General features: G+C 41.3%; 1 protein-coding gene across 2 annotated transcripts in view; it reads right to left on the minus strand.

Moving 5' to 3' along the window:
* The window catches only part of LOC111229618 (fibulin-1-like), a 32,866-nt gene extending 20,224 nt beyond the window's left edge, over nt 1–12,642 (minus strand). For both annotated transcript variants that reach the window (XM_022756014.1, XM_022756015.1), the window contains exons 1-11: nt 12,391–12,642; nt 8,993–9,101; nt 7,082–7,211; nt 4,180–4,339; nt 3,160–3,222; nt 2,972–3,058; nt 2,677–2,814; nt 2,428–2,565; nt 1,884–2,027; nt 1,652–1,777; nt 1,346–1,471 (exon numbers count right to left, since the gene is read on the minus strand). In XM_022756014.1, coding sequence (XP_022611735.1) covers nt 1,346–1,471; nt 1,652–1,777; nt 1,884–2,027; nt 2,428–2,565; nt 2,677–2,814; nt 2,972–3,058; nt 3,160–3,222; nt 4,180–4,339; nt 7,082–7,211; nt 8,993–9,101; nt 12,391–12,445 — 1,276 coding nt within the window. In that variant the 5' untranslated portion in view covers nt 12,446–12,642. The remainder of the gene's footprint in view (nt 1–1,345; nt 1,472–1,651; nt 1,778–1,883; nt 2,028–2,427; nt 2,566–2,676; nt 2,815–2,971; nt 3,059–3,159; nt 3,223–4,179; nt 4,340–7,081; nt 7,212–8,992; nt 9,102–12,390) is intronic.
* Nucleotides 12,643–17,183: the final 4,541 nt, after the last annotated feature.

Consider the following 17,183-nt stretch of genomic DNA (forward strand, 5'->3'; position numbering starts at 1 on the left):
TTAGAATATTACAGGCAGGTGAAGGAGATGTAATGTATTGGAAGCTGTTACGACTCCTTTTGTGGCAAGGTGAAAAAGGAGACGAAACAACAACCAAAACTGAATCAAGGAGCGATGTGTCAAGTAAAGAAAAATGGTTTTATCAACAGAAATCTATTAACAAAAATGCAATGGTGGAGGAGGATGGGACCAGGGGGTTGTACCAAACAAACTGAAAAAGGACAACAAAACTGGGCCTATCTAGACTCAAAATAAAACTTAAACCAAAATCCTGAGTCTTATCTAACAAAGGTTAACCAAAAGTAAATACAAAGGTGGCACCAACCCTAAAACCTAGTGTGTATATACAGAGAATTCCTACGTGAGTGAAATGTAAAGGGTACCCCGACTTACCTATGTCCACCACCTCTCTCCACAAACCTTGTTTAAAAAAAAAGGTACTAAATCAGCTCAAATTCACAAACCGAAAACACAACAACCAGCAGCTCCAGCAAGCAGAGGGACAAGAGAGAAGTGCCACAGCACTGCACACACGGTCCTTTTGTATGGGAGGTGATTAGCTGGTCCAGGTGCACCCACACTCCACAAGCAGGCCAATCAGGCTGTGATTTCACCTGAGGACAGAGAGAGAGAGAGAGAGAGACAGAGAGAGAGAGAGAGAGAGAGAGAGAGAGAGAGAGAGAGAAGAGGGGGGAAACACCCACAAACACAAATGCCCTTCTCTCAGCCAGGCATGTAACAGAAGCAAATTACATTTTATTCCCCCACACACTCACACAAATCAGGAGCAATTTGGGGCTAGGTGTCTTACTAAAAGGCACTATTTGTAAATTTTTCTCTGCCGCCGAACTTCGGTTCTTGCCAGGAGCAGGTGGTGGTGACATGCTAACTTCAGTAGAAGAAAGGAAGTGATAGAAATAGAAGCAAAACAAGAGTGAACATTGGCGATGATCTCCGCAGCTGGAGACAGCTCTTGGCGAGTAAAGGACTGAAGTTTGATGCTGAACGTTTCTTCTAGACAGGTAAGTAAAAAGCTGTTAATGCTATTCTTCCGATGTTGGCTATGTAGCAATAGCAAAAACTTGCATATAGCTCCTTTAAGCACACTTCAAGTCAAGATCACGATGAAAATAATTCCAGGCCTATATTATTTTGTTACTGAAAAAGACTTTGTCACAAAGTGATAAAAAGAGGTGTCAACTCTTTTTGCAGCCTAAATGTCTATTGTAGGATTGAATAGGGCTTTCTATTATCCAATGTGAGTATATGTAAGATATAGCCTACAATAGACACACATATATGATATGTCCAAAGTTGCAATCTTCCCAGTTTGGATATGACTTACCATCACAATTCCTGCCATCAGCAGCGAGCCTGAACCCTGTGGTGCAGCTACACTTGTAGGATCCCAGACTGTTCTCACACTTATGAGCACACAGGCGGCCAGGGTAGTGCCTACATTCATTAATATCTAAAACCCAGTGAAAACATGCCACAGTAAGATGATGACATTATGACAATATTCTCTTGTACACATTTTTGACCAGTAGCACATTATAAGTAGACAGTGTTTTATGTGTGCAGACAACGTACTTGGATTTAGCTACTTACACTATGTAAGAACATCAGGAAAGATCTACTTATTTCTTACCCTCACAGGTCCGAGTGATGCTGTTGAAGATGTAGCCACTCTCACACTCACAGCGGTAGGAGCCCACCAGGTTGATACAACCATGACCTGCACAGACCTTCTCCGTGCCCTTACACTCATCAATATCTGTGGACAGGAATGAACAGTAAGCAACAGAGAACACCATGATGTGCACCTCAGGCAGGACAGTATGATGCTTTGTATCAAGGAAAGGTGAGATGTTCAGCCGCACCAACACAGCGTGTGCCCTCTTCGTTAAGGTGGTATCCTCGGCCACAGTTAACAGAGTTCCTCTGGCAGACGTAGGAGCCGACTGTGTTGATACAGACCTGCCCTCTGTTGCATGGACCCGTCTGGCTTAGACATTCATTGATATCTGAAAACACAGTCACAGATGGCACCATTAAATTATGAAAAGATTGCTCCAATTTATCTTACTATTTCAAGTATGATGAGCTGGACTCCACAAATAATTATCATGAGAATTATTCATAATTTAAATGTAGCCATCTCTCCCTAAATTTTCTCCCAACATGCAGCAACATTGGATGTACTGTTAGTGAACGTGCAAAACCAATCATGCATCAAGGACTGTAGGAGTAACTAGAAGAGTATGTACTCGTCACCTGGATTTGCTTAGAGTTGATGACAGTGATGATAGTGCACAAAAAGGTCAGTATTGATGTATGGCCAGTAGCTGTCTAGATATGTTGGTCTGAACAAAAATAACAGGTGTACCAACAGGTAAAAGAACCAGTTATGGTGCAGATGTTTACCGATGCAGTTGCCCAGGGCATCCTGGATAAAGCCATTCCCACACTTGACCTTGGGAAGACAACGGAATGACCCCTGGGTGTTTAGGCACTCAAATTCTGGGCCACAGTTATGAATACCAGTCTCACATTCATCAATATCTGGATGAAGAAAGCACAGCAGCCATTGAACACAGTGAAAACATCACTCAGCCGTACATTATCTACGTTCATAATGTCTCTCCACAAGACCGGTTTAACTATTTAACTGACCCTTGCAATTGTTGTTGTCAGTGAGTTCATAGCCAGTCCCACAGCTGACCTCTCTCTGGCAACGAAATGAGCCCTCTGTGTTGATACAACGCTCTCCTCCCCGACAGTTGTTGGCTCCCAGCAAGCATTCGTTGATATCTGGGAGAGGAGAGAAGTAATGTATATTCCAAAAACATTACTTTTATCTGTGCTATACCTTATTTCTTTATCACACAAATGTATCTGTGCAGGGTCTTGATTACTGAAACATTAACCTTCAAATTGAAAGATGGAGAAGCATCAGAAGGCCACTTACCCTCACAGCTCTTTCCATCTGGTTTGAGTTTGTAGCCTTTGAAGCAGGCACAAGTGTCATTGCCGACACAGGTATGAACACATTTCCCTGAAAAAGCAACACAAACATGCTAATAACTGATCACTGCTTCTTCAAAGTTAAATAAAGGTTAAATGTAAAAGCGGATTTACTGGCTTGTTATACTTTACCTTTGCACTGGTCACTTAATACTGAATTATCTCCATTTTCATTGGTTTCATCCTTGTTTGGTTCTGTGTGAGAGAGAAATAAAACGTGCTTAATCATATGCTCACATTGAAACACCTTATGCATCAAGTCTCAAAGAGCAGCTTCATGCCATCCAAAAATAAAATTCAGTGGCAAATAATAAAAATCAATAATCTGTTGACTTATTTTTCAACAGTCAATAAATTGCGTACACTATAATGTCAACCACAGTCACAGAACCAAAATTTGTACGTCAAAATGCTAATTAACTAATTAGACCACACCAACAGAAATCCTGTGTAAAATCTTAAACTAGTTTAAATAAAATTAAATATTTCCTCTTAAAATAGCAATTAATTTGTTTGTTTGTCAAGTGAACTGGTAATTTCAGCAGCACTTGTTTCTAAAACAACTGGAACATTTTTTGGGAGCAGTTGGTGAGTAAGGTCACAGAAAGCTCCTGCAGTGCTGATGCCCTCATGAGCAACACACTGAAGATTTCTTTGTTCCACAGTTACTGTTGTTCTGCTGAACCTGAGCTGCTTTTATTTAGGTGTGAGGAAAAAGATGAACTGTAACCACTCTTGAACTCCACTGAAAGCTAAAGGCAAGACCACACGTATCCACCAGGGGGCAGCATGGGCTTATGTTTGACAACACCAGTGGTGTTATGATTTCTCCACCTAATTTTTCTTCTCTCTTAGGTTCATCCTCCAATATTTTGAGAAGTTGTATGTGGTTTGCTCAGGTTTTCTATCACTATATTCTCTTTTTCTACCCTTTTTTCTTTTAATTTAAATTTTTAATTTCCTGTATTATGCTGCTTATGACTGTGCTACTCTACGTGCCTCTGCAAATTGCCCCTCAGGGACCAATAAAGTGTTTTGAATTGAATTGAATTGAACAAGATTATTGTTAAGTTAACTACCTGCTTTGCTATAAAACAAACGTAAGAAAAAACAAACTGCCTACTACATGATTTCTTATTTTTTTACACGCACGATCAGTTTGTCCTGCGGCTGTTGTCTGGTTATCTGGGGCTCCATCCACGCAGCAGGCCCGGGACACCAGGGTGCACTGGTAGCCCACAGAGAGGTTGTGATCACAGGGTAGGCCCTGCTCCTGGGCCGCCTTCCCCAGAAGACAACAGTCACAGCACATCTACAGAAAACAGAATACAGTACAATACAACACTTTAGATAGCATAAGAGCATTGACAAGTAAATCTTAAAAATGTGCAAAGAATGGAGGAGAAAAACTCAATGTCAGGAATTCATATACCAGGAGAAGTGAAACTAAAAATCTAGACAAGGAAAAGAAGATTGTGGGATGGCATGGTCATCAAAAAACTGTAGGAAGATGAGACAGGCTTTTAGACTGACAAATGGGGATGAGGTAACTCAGACAGACAGACAGACAGACACCCAAGCTCTTAGTTTAAACCAGACGGACAGAAACGGAGGCCCACTGATAAGACAGGCCAACTGATAGGTTTCAGACAGACAGACAGGACTAGAGAGGCAGTAAGTCAGTAAGAAAGACAGACAGGCAGACAGTAATGAGATGATCATCGTCCCCTCTAGCTGAAGCATGCTCAATCAATCATTACAGCAGCCTGGTAATGCCAGGGGGGAGATGAGAGGTGCAGAGTGTGGGGGATGGGTGTCTTTGTGTCTCAGTCTGGGCAATGATGCTATAATACCTGAAATTTGACAGTCTGTGGTGTAATGATTGCAAGACTGAACACATGCCATAAGTCTTGCAAAGATTGCAGCTCTTACCAGGAGTCATTAACTGCTTCTGTGTGTGGGTGTGTGGGTGTGTGTGTGTGTGTGTGGGTGTGTGTGTGTGTGTGTGGGCACACACATATAGGGCCTTGACATTATATCTAGAAACCTTTTAGGTTTTTAATTTAAAATGGGGAGAAACTATGATCTAAAGTCTATAATTATATTTTCATAATACAAATCAAATGAGTAGGTTATGTGTAATTTGACAGGTTTTGCTTTTAGTGACAAACCAACAGAGAATTAGCTCTGACTCTGTAGTTCCCCTCAACTCTACAGAGATTTCTAGCATCTTTCAGGTCATTTTTTGGTTACAGCCCACAACTTTATTGCTTTGGTTTATTCTCACCATTCTCTTCTGCTGCAACAGGCAACAGGAAGCTGTTTTCAGTGCAAAAGCTCCAAATCTACTGCCTGTTCAGCACCAAACTGCAAACAGGCAAAGTTAGCAACTAGCTTGTAAACTCTTTAGCCAAACATTTCCCACAGGATTAAGAGGAAACAACGAAAAGGAGAGTAAATATTGGACTTACACTCTTACATTTGACCATGTGACCCCATTAAATGCTAATACTGCTCTGTATCAGCAGCACATGTAAATGGGGAAATGTTTGCTAACAAGTTAGCCATATGTGTGCTGTGTTTACAGCTTGTTTTTACTGCCCCCAAATGGCCAAAAAATGTAGGTAATAAAATTTGCATTTTAACACACATTGACCCAACTTCATTGTAAAGGAAATGGTTCGACGCTTTGGGAAATTATCCTTATTCAAGTTCTTGATGAGAGTTTGATTAGCATATTGACCACACTTAAACCTGTGCTTAACATATCAAGCTGGAGCTAGGAGACATTTAACTTACCTTAGGACTAGAAATAGTAGGAAACAGCCAAACTGGCTCTCTCCACAGGTAACAAAATCTGCATACTAGCATCTCTAAAGCTCAGTAATTAGCATGCTGTTTCCTGTTTGTTTACAGGTAGTTGTTTTAAAGGAGGTTAGATGCACGACTATTTCTTGGCCTGGCGCAGTAACTTTCTGTCTCTTTAATCTGGCAAACAGCAGAGACATCCCCAGTAAAACCACAAAGTGTAGTTTTTACTTAGTCTTGGTAAACAAACTTTAGAGGTGCTGGTAGGAAGATTTTTTCAAGCTAGCTGTTTCCCTTTGCTTCAAGTCTTAATGCTAAGCTACGCTAACCATCTCCTGGTTGTAGCTTGTATTGCACAGACATGAGAGTGGTATCAATCTTCTTATCTAACTGTCAGCAAGAAAGCAAATAAGCATATTTCCCTAAAATGCTGTATATTTCTTTAACGGTTAGGAATATTCTCTCTCATTTTTGTCCTAACGTTTAAGATAAACAACGCTTACAGTTTGGTGTGAATTTCTCCTGGCTATCTTTCAGGGTTACAGGTGGAGACAGATTTCCTGAAGTCCTTTGATATTGTAAATGTAATGACGCAATGGACAAAGTGTGTCAAACAGCCTCCTTCTCAAAGATATAAATCTCTTGTATTATTCACCATACCTGGGCCATTAAGTATGAGCCACTACCTGCAGTTTACAGATGATCAAGTAAAGACAAGCTGTCCCACTGAGATCTCATCATGTTGAGAAAATGCACCAACTCGCATCCCCTCCTTTCCACATATTGCCAAGCATTCATCTTGGAGATGTGTTGACGTGCAGTATGTTGTGAAAATAAAGGGGCACACAGGTTGAGAGGGAGTAAAAGCATAGAGAGGCTCAAATGTGCTTGGACGTGAGCCTGAGGAAGATTCGAGAGTCAGAATTTATAATCTATCTGACAGCAACAAGCTCCATTCATCCCTGGAGTGACATGCCTCATCTTGCTCGCGGCGCAGACACACACACACACACACACACACACACACACATATAGACACACATCATCACTCTCACCAATCATTTGCCTCCAATCTGGCTGTCCAGCAGAGTGATATACTGTACAATGATTGAGCTGAGGGAGATTTTTTCGTGCACACAAGTCATTATATTCTTACTCTTTTTCCCTGTTTACAGTATTTTCAGTTAGTAAGGCAGACATACACAAAGATTTGCATATGCATGTGCAAATCCAGATACAAACAGACCTTTGTAGTCTTGGTCTCGCAGGTGTTGGTGAATAAAGAATCACAGGCTCCTTGGTCTTTGGCCAAGTTGATACCAGTGTTGCACATGTTATCCTCAAGCACTGTTACACAGCACTGCTCCTGCACTACCCTGTCAGCAAGAAGAAAAAAAAATGCAAAACACAGGTGGTGCATTTATTCTCAGCTCTATCAATATCCCCCTCCACTCCACACACAATGCAAAAACAACCTTGCCTTAAAGTGCAGCCCATTAAAATCAGCCTGAGGCAAGCCTGATGGGGATCTCAGAGTTGTCACACTAAAAATGCATGGATGAGTGGGATGAGTAAAACCCTGTGTGGATTCAATGGAAGTTTATTGTGTTTTGCAACGCTGACATCACTGGGTTTAAACTAGGTTGAGCAGCGCTCCCTGAGGTCTTTCTGCTATTGTTTTAGACCTGAGTTAAACCAACATTTGACTCCCAAGATTAACATTTGCCCACCTCCACATGTCCTTACTCATGGTGGGATTGCAGCTTTTTTGAAGGCATTACTCCATAATGATATGACTAATACTAACCACTCCCTAAGGACAAGCCTGCTATGTCCTGTAAGAACAGAGATTACTACCACTAATTGTTTGACTCTACAGTTGCAAATATGTATATGTTTGCTTGGGCTCAGTGACATCACCATGGCAGAATCAGTGATAACGTGTAATAGATGGGATTCAAAACATTTCTATTAGTATAAAGTGAGTAGCAGAAAGTATTTCAACTGACCTTGACCATGACCTCATTGATAGGAATCAATAAAACACTGCATGCTTTAATGTCAAAACCATTATCCGGTAGACGCACAGTCCTTTACACAAGACCATTATTATGAAAATATCAGTTACTCAATATTTCGGTTAGATCAGATTTCACTGTATTGTCTAGCGTTTCGCTGGCTGTTTGTGCAGTCCAATCAGTTAAGAGTGGGTGACTGTTTCTGTCTGGCTTGGATCTCTGCCTCTCTCGCTGCAATTTTACAAGACAGAGAGCATAAAACGCCACCCCCTCACGTCTCCTCTCTCATTTCCAACAAGCCTCTTTATCAACTCTTACCAGAAATCTCTTTCCACATAAACCACTGTGGATCTCAAATTCACGTCAAGGCGCACACCTCCTCTGCAGAACCTTTTAAGGGCACAGTCGCACTCCTGTTTTTCTTTTCTCTTCTCTTCTCCTCTCTCCTCTCTTTTCTTCTGTACTTTTTTTTTTCCCTTTGGTGTCTGAAGTAATCGTTCAGATTTCCTGTTATTGCCTCTCTCCATCCTCCCTCTATGTCGCATTTCACCTCTAAGGTATTTCCTGGGTTTTGAAACAGCCCCTCTTCTGACCCCCCCTCATCCTTTTCCACCCCCAAATACACCCTGCTCCCCCACAAACCTCTGCCCTTTTCCTCTCTTCCCCTCGCACTATAATTTAGACAAATTTGGGATCACTTAGGGTGGCTATGGTAAATGTGTTTGCCATCAGTGTTCACAGCAGCAGATCTCCCTGGCTTATGGGCCCTGAACCTGTGGCAGCACACCTTCTAGGGTTACCAGCAGACCTGTTATTATCCCATCACTATTAGTGTTTCCCGCTCTCACGTGAAGTGAATAATGTGCCTGGAGATTTATGGGAGTCAGGTAAAGCAATCTCATATTAAGGGCCCACAGACATTTCCCCCTCATACATGGTACAGGCCAAATCCCTCAGGGCCAATACTGCAGGAGCTTCTGTGGTGCAGATAGAAAATGTACGATTGTGACAAAGGGTGCAGCACTTAATGACTTGTAAATCTGAATAAGCCCCAGGCAAGTCTTCTACCAGAGCCCTCTCACCCTTGTGGCACACAGATTAATGAGAGCAAAGCAGCACATATAGTGCTACCTGCTTACCTGCACGTGGTTGACTCGGATATGAGAGGGAGGGACGCGCAGTCTTCGTTATCACTGCCACGCTTCTGTCCATCCTTACAGCAGTCCTCTATCGAGATCTGCTCTGCTCCTACAGACATTAAAAGCGACACGAGGTAAGTTTTTGCATGTGTGGGCAGGTAAAACAAAAAAAAGAAGGTGGTGAATTTGTACACGTCCTGTTCACTGTCAGGACATTTTCTAGCACCATTAGTAAGGAGACCCCCATGTAGGTAATGACTGCTGGAGACATGTAGACCGCAGGCAACACATCTGGCTGCATACACGTAAGGTGGATTACACACTCACCTTGAGACTATGGTGTTGCTTTTACATGACTACCAAATGGCATGGTCATAAGCATTGTCTTATGATATTAAGCATTAGTGATTGACACACTGTTTTGCTAATTAAGTGAATTAGAATGATCAAATCTGGATATCTAACCCAAACAAAAGTCTTGCCAGTGTCCTCGAAGGCAAGTTGCCTTTCCTTCTCTGAAAAAAACAAAATTCTAAATGTGTTTGGCAATTTAAACTGGCTGCAGGATCTTTTTTTTGCCAAAGACAATGAATGATGAATATGTTGTTGCAGACACAAGAGGGGCTTTTTTTTTTTTCTTTAACTGGAGGACAACCAACTCTGTGGCAATCTGGCTGTTTATTCATGTGTATTAGAGAGCATGGAATGCTGAATCCACTGTAATAGAAGAGGAGTTGTTGCTGGTTAGTGACTGAGTGTTTTGAATTATTGGGAATAGTGATTGTGAAATGCACTGAAGAAATCCATCTGTTTGAGACACAGCACGTCTGGCAGCAGTGAGCAGCTTCAGATAGTGAGTTAGATTAGGTAGGGAGGACAAGTGTCTGGAATAGCAGTCCACAGACTCGCTGCTTTCTCCCAGAGGGCCGAGAGGAATTTTATTGTAACCATTAAATCAAAGATGAGGAACAAGCAGGAATAGTCATCATCACAACATTTTCTGCATTGATAAACTTCATAACATCTCAATGAGCACTGTAATGAAACCTCTCCGAATAGTTTGCAGGTTTCTATAAACCCAGCTCTGCAGCCCAGACTAAAATACCAGCAGGGTGACTGGAGAAAGGCTGCAGGAAATCAAAGCACAGAATTAAAACATTGTGACTATTGCTACTACACGAGGGATGATTAACCTGGCAGCACGGCGGGAATATGGACAGAGGATTTATTACTCGGCAGCCACATTAGCTGACTCACTACTGACTTCTGGAAGTCTGGCACATCCCAGAATCCTCTGGCCAATAAACCTTGTAGCAGCTGGATGAAATGAGATGGCATTTTAAAAGCTTTTCACATGCGCCTACCAAGTAGGTCCTCTCGGAGTCTCTCTCTCTGTGTGTCTGTGAATGTTAAAGACCTCTATCAACACAGCTACACCATGATGTTCCAATGAGACAGGAGCAAAAATATTTTGCTTGCAAAAAGCTGATAATGTGAATTTGCACTGCGTGCCATTAATGCCTCATATAAAGGTGTTAATAACCAAGTGTCAAATACCCTTCTCCCAACTCTGCAGAAGTTGTGCACGTTTTTTTTCTCTCTCTTTTTTGTTTATGACCATTACCAGTAATTGACATCCTTGTGCCAAAACACCCGGTTTGTATTGAAAGTGGAAAGGCATCCAAGGAGCACCTTTCCAGATTCCACAAAATAGCTAATCCCCTAATCTTTCCCTCCAGGGGCATGGTAAGTATATTTTAAATGACAGGAATAGTTGGTCACATACTCTGGAGATTTCTCCCCACAGTAGTTCTCAGCTGATAACTAACTCAGACCCACTAAGCATCACAGAGTCATACCAACGCCACCGCTGTCTGCTGCTTTGCAAACCTAAATTGAAAGACCAGAAGTGCCTTAAAAATTGTGTGCTGCTGTTTTATCAAAAGAAGCAAGCCAGGCCCAGCCGTTCCTCCAGTCTAGATGCAGCTCGCCACAGTTCTGTGTCTCTGTGATGCATTGTCTGTCTGGAGAGGGCTGATTTCCATCTTGGATAGCGGTGCTGGTTGTGAGGGCCATTCTGTCTTGGCAGAGCAGCACATGGCTTGCCTGCGTCTAGACGCCTCATGTAAACAAGGCTTAATGAGCCCAGTGGTGGAGCTCCGCCCAAACAGAGTAGTTGGCCAGGCGTCACAACAGAAGTGTGCATCTCTCTCATGGGCTGCACTCAGGGCTTTTATTTGGAGGTTTCTGTCAGTTTTAAGGCTGTTACACAAGAGGTAGATCTATCTATCTATCTATCATCTATCTATCTATCTATCTATCTATCATCTATCTATCTATCTATCTATCATCTATCTATCTGTCTATCTATCTATCATACTCTTTCTTTGATGAGGTCTTTAGGTGACACACATAGCTACATCTGGGAGCTTTGCTCATGTAACTGGTTGAGCTGATAGTTCAAACTGACCTGTGACACCACCCCCTACAATGAAGGCAGCTTTAGAAAAAAGTGGCCCCTGCTGACTGTGAAAATTGCCCCATGTGTGACCAGGGGACCGTGAGCATTTGGATATGCCTCATCCTACGCCTTGATGACCCTGCTGTGGGCGCTCAAGTATAAATCACACCCGTCTGTCTAGACCATCACGCCCTGGTGGGACACTGGTCATTCTGAGCATCTCAGCATACCAAGGTACTTGGCCTTTGGCCTGCAGGGCAGGAAGTACAGAAACCAGGGCATTGAGAGCTCCTACTTACAACTATTGTGAAACTGCATTGTAACACTCCTCAGTTAATGTGACGTCTTTTGTTTGTAAACCAAGTTGAGTCTAGGCTATTGCATAAACACAATGAAATGAATAAAAAAGAGAGTTAAAGATGGTTTACGTTTTGATATGACATTTTCATGTTACATAAAAGTGTATTGTGTGGAAGTTGTCAAGCACAATGCAGTGTGCACAGAGTTACACTCTCTATCTCACTGCCTGCATTGTAAGTTGTAAGGGAAAACAATGGAAACAGAAAATAAATAAATAAATAAAACTGACTTCCTTCTAAATCACTAACCGGGTATTTGAATATATAATGACATCATTCAACCCTGCTTCATTTCAGTGCAGCCCTGCAACACTTTGAAGCACCCAACTTTGTAAATTGAGCTTTATCACATGTCCCAACTAGTCCTATGACAAATCCATCCCCTCTCCGAGTCTCACGCTTTGTCTGCAATCAGTTTGATCCTTACTGTAAAATAAATGCTTGAAAAAAAAAAATCTCCCAAAGATCATTCACCCCACATCAACATCATGTACCGGCGCCATTGTTCGCCTTGCTTTGGCCTGTCTTCATTAAAAGTCGTCACGCAGCAGTTTGTCAGAGAGAGAGAGGTAACTTACCTTGGCCAAGGAGAACTCCGAACAGAGAGCAGAGCAGCAGTACACGCGGACCCATTGAATGAAGAGAGCTTCAACTAAATGCTGATTTAAAAAGTAGGTGATCCGAGCGCTTTCAGCTTCCCGATGCCTGTTTTCTTTTTCCCCCTGCAAGCTGTGTGAATAAACAGCAGAGCTCCTTTAGAAAAGAAAAGACTGAGTCCGAGAAGTGGATGTGATGGAGCTGTGAGTCGCAGTTGCAGCGTGACTGGAGGAATGAGCGTCTAATTATGGCACTGTGAGGGGCGGGCTGGGGCCACAGACACCGACTCATTACTAATCAAACCGGGCTTTTTTTTCTGTAGTAACTCCAAATTAAAGCCATTAATCGTTAGCTCATTTACAATATATTACAATTAAAATATATTTTGGTTAAAACATCATCTGGGGTTGGTTTATGTTGTAATTTATTACTATATTCTGACAGGAATGATTCTACCAAATTCTCCTTCTAAAATGTTCTATATGATTGCTATTGATGATAAAGTATAAAACCTGAAGTACTCCAGAGGGAGCTGCCATCACTGTTATTGTACAGCCTACTACTGTAAATGTCTTCGGGCTACTGTGCTGCAGAGTATGCATGCATACTTGGAAATTGTCTTCCCATCAATAGCAAAGTAGACTTTTCGGTCTGTGACTAATGATTGTACTGATTACTCAACATCTGGAGCTGGTTTGGAGGTATTTTAAAAATCTGTTGTGGCTATGTCCAGGCTGTAAGCTTCGAAACCTTTTGGATATCAACCCTGTCTGCAAATAAATGCACTTATTCACTGCTACAGTTGGGTTTGTTGCACCTTAAGAGAGATGATAGATGAAATTGGAAGCTGGCTCTGTGCTGTTGCATTCACCCCTTATATTTGAGCCCTCACTGATATCTGCTCAGTGGTATTACTGCTCCCTGTAGGCCCCCTACTGAGCTTATTTTCCTCTTTAGCTACTAAACTTTACAGCTGTAGCAAAGAAAATGAGGCATTTACCCTTAAAGTTAATAAATTAAAGCTTTTGTAACACTACCACAGATGTGGGCTCACTGTCAGCCAAAGTGATCATGAACATGCCACACACACACACACACACACACACACACACACACACACACACACACACGTCTACCAGAATTGGCAAGAAGTGGAGAAATAATTGCTAGACTGCATTATAAACATTTTGTACCAACTAAGGCTCTCTGTAAATTCAATCAGTCTACTGACTCTGGGCATGGTGACAGGGAGAGGTTAAATGATCTTCTAATCAGAGCCATATGTCTCCACCACCAGTCTAGCCAGTCTAGAAACATCACGGAGGACTTGATATTGGGACACCACAGGCATACAGGGAAGCCCGCAAAGTCTATGGCAGTTATAAATGGGTAACTGCACAGTAAAAGTGTAGTGTGTGACGAGTTGTGTCTCAATCTCTGTGCTCCTCAGCGCACTGCAGCCTTCTTATAAGAGAAGCCTGGCAAGAAGACGAAGAATATTTTAAAGCGACGACACTAGTGTTTTGAATGTTTTGCCAAAAAATCACATTTGCCACAAAAAGTAAATTATAAATTTAAGAATGGTGTTTGTATGACTTCCAGGCAGCCACTTGTCTCATTATTTCTCAATATGATGTAGTATCACTATTGCAGAACTGCTCAAGTGTAAATGGGGGTGGGGGAGTTAGAATTCTGTGTTATTTATCTTCCTCATTTAGAAACAAATGCCCTTTTCAATGCTGGATTCCATTTCTTCCAATAAATCTACTTGAAAAACATCCCACTATGTGTGTGTGTAAAAATGAGCTTGCAGAGATCTTACTCAGGTAATCCATCACAGTGAACAACATGTCTGCTTTTATTTTTGTCTGTCACTCTTCTGTTGCTTGGTAAAGCAGAACAGAGATCTGCACTTTCATTATCACACTTTAACACCATAACCTTGACAAGAACAGGGGCAGATATGTTGTTTATTGTAATGGATTACATAACTTCAGAATATTTTTCTTGCAAATCAGTGTTAACACCTTTACAAAATGAACAGTTACCACAGCGAGTACCCCCTTTACTGTAGACTAGTCTTTAATCTAATCTTTTCCTAAGTCGTAACACAGAAAAGAGATACAGGCTCCTTAAGGCCATATAAGGGATGAAGAATGCCCCCAAAATGACAGCCAGGCCAGTGCCAGGCTTCAGCCTGGACTGGTTAGAGTACAACTCACCCTGCCTGCTAAACCTTTCACAACCCACCAACCCTCACTCCTCCTCTCCACCTCCAATCTGGGCTTTAACAAGAAACAGCAGCATGAGCTGACCTCACAGCTCATAGGTGGAGGAAATTAGACGAGCCGAGGTCGCATTCAGACAGTGTTAATCTTGTTGTGGGGGGTGTGGTACAGTTCCTTTGAAGCTCAGCAAAGCTTGTCTTGCCACGTCTGTGTCAATCAGCAGAGAGCCACTAACACATCCAGGCAGACTGAGGGGCCCAAAGGCCTTATTCACTGTTTCTCAGCTCAGCTATAGAAACTTGGGGAAAGTAGCCTAACTTAACTGTCAAGTTTAAGTTGTAATGAGGTTAATTAGTGCCACGGGTGCTCAGCTCCGAGGCACTCCTCTACAGCTAGAATAGCTGAGAGGAGTGCCTCGGGGCAGAGCCCCGAGGCACTAATTAATATTCCTCAGACTTATTATTATTCTTCCGCCAAATTTTGGCGGAACAATAATACATCATGTAATATATACATGTAATATATACATCAAAACGTGCGTCTTGATCCCGAAAGAGGTGCTATGACTTTTGGTGTTAAAATTCCAATTTTTACTTTAATTTTTTACTTAATTCCCAAAATACTGGGAATAAATAATGCATTAGGAATGCATTGGAATTTTCTTTAAAAACCCAGAAAATTTCACCTTTTTTCTACAAAATTTCACCTTTTTTCTGAGTCACCTAGCTCTCTCATACCTGCACGTAGAAATGTGATTCAAACTATAAAACGGAGGAAAACTTCTGTTCTCTCCAAAACACAGCAACTGTTTTTACATGACATGTAAACTTTTCAAACTATGAGCACTCAAAGGAGGAGTGGAAATCACTTTTTCTTCAAAGTTAGAGTGACAGCGTCAGTTGGCTAGAGTGCGTGAAGCAGTAAAAAATAACCTTTATTTTTATTTTTAACTCGAGCTCACGGCCAAACCGTAAAAAGGAGACAAATAATTCTTTCTCAAAATGTAGACAGTTGTTGGGATTCATAAAATGTAACTTTGACAGGCAGGGTCTGCACAAAATTTAAACGGGGGTGCCGAGTCCGGCAGCAATACCTGTCTCACTCTCATTGACACCTAATGTAATCGTCTTTTTTTTTCAAAAGAATCTCACTCTGTCTTCGTACTGAGCTTACTCACTCATTTTAAGGAATATCTGAATAAAATAGAGACTGTAAGAAACTTCTGGCTTCAGTGTCTCTCACGGTGTTTTTGGTTTTTGAAAAGAAGTAACGGGTTTCTCATAATTTGCAATTGTTTGAAGCCATGTAGAAGCCAAATTCTGGGCAGATTTTCACATTGCCATGGCAACGGCAGCTCCTGACCTGACCTCTGACAGCCAAGGGCTGCGTGATGTCATCGCTACAGTGACACAGAGAAGATTTTTTACCCTAACCCTATCCCGGCAGTAGCCCCCGTGGCCCTCAAAATTTCCCTGGAATTTTCTAGTGAACAATACTTTCCTTTTTGTGGAACATTAACAGACTCAATTAACATGCTGTTATAAGGTGAAGGATGCGTATAACATTAATCATTACCCAGAGTAAAGTTATCATATTTTATTGTACACTGTAAACACCTGCACACTGACTTGCATGCAGGTATGTTTATGACTAAATGTTCTGGCTATTGGATATTAGAAGAAAGCAGTTCACAATGCTGAGTGTGCAGAAGAGAACAGGTTAACTGAATCAAACTAATCTAAAAAATAATCTAAAAAGTCTCACACAGTGAAACATATGCAACATGTTTAGTCCTTCACAATAAAATCTGATAAGTCAGGTAAATAAACAGATAAAATGAATAAATAAATAAATAAATGATATGTGAAGAAATGTCACATAAAATTTACCTTTACAACATTAAATATGTAGCTCTGCAAGGAAAGATTATATGTGTGACAATAAAAACATCTTTAACTGTCTGTGGTTTTATAACTACTTTGATCCCCTTTACATTTTCACTTTTCTGGCCTTGGGGTGCTTGTAACTCATCTTAATCCACATTAGATAAACCACAAACATCAAAGCTCATGGTTATCGTCTTTCCTCTGATCACTGCTGTATTTACACATGGAGTGCCAAACAGGAAGAACGCAGCAGACCTGGCCACACCATTGGTCAGCTCAGTGTAATAAGACTTATAATAAGAATGAGTAACTTTCATGTAACAAAAACCAGACTGGTGACAATCAGCTGTACCCTGTAAATGTGCTGCATGTATTGTATACATTTCCAGATATGAAATCCCAGTCTGATTAATCAGTGTTGATCCAACAGTGTAACCTTTTTATATACAGTCTATGGCTCTAACACAGTTTAGTCCAGAACATAGAAAATGTGTATCATAGGTCTTTGTTTGCAGTTCAATTCATCATAAAACATATAAAACATCTTAGTGACCTGAATTTGTGTCATAAATGTTTTGTGTAATAAAGTTTTAAACCTCGAATATTAGCTGGTGATGGCAACGTTGTCAAATATCTAAACCATTAAGAAGATTTGTGCTT

The sequence above is a fragment of the Seriola dumerili genome, unplaced genomic scaffold (genome assembly GCF_002260705.1).
Source record: "Seriola dumerili isolate Sdu_G_001 unplaced genomic scaffold, Sdu_1.0 BDQW01000242.1, whole genome shotgun sequence".
Taxonomy (NCBI): Eukaryota; Metazoa; Chordata; class Actinopteri; order Carangiformes; family Carangidae; genus Seriola; species Seriola dumerili.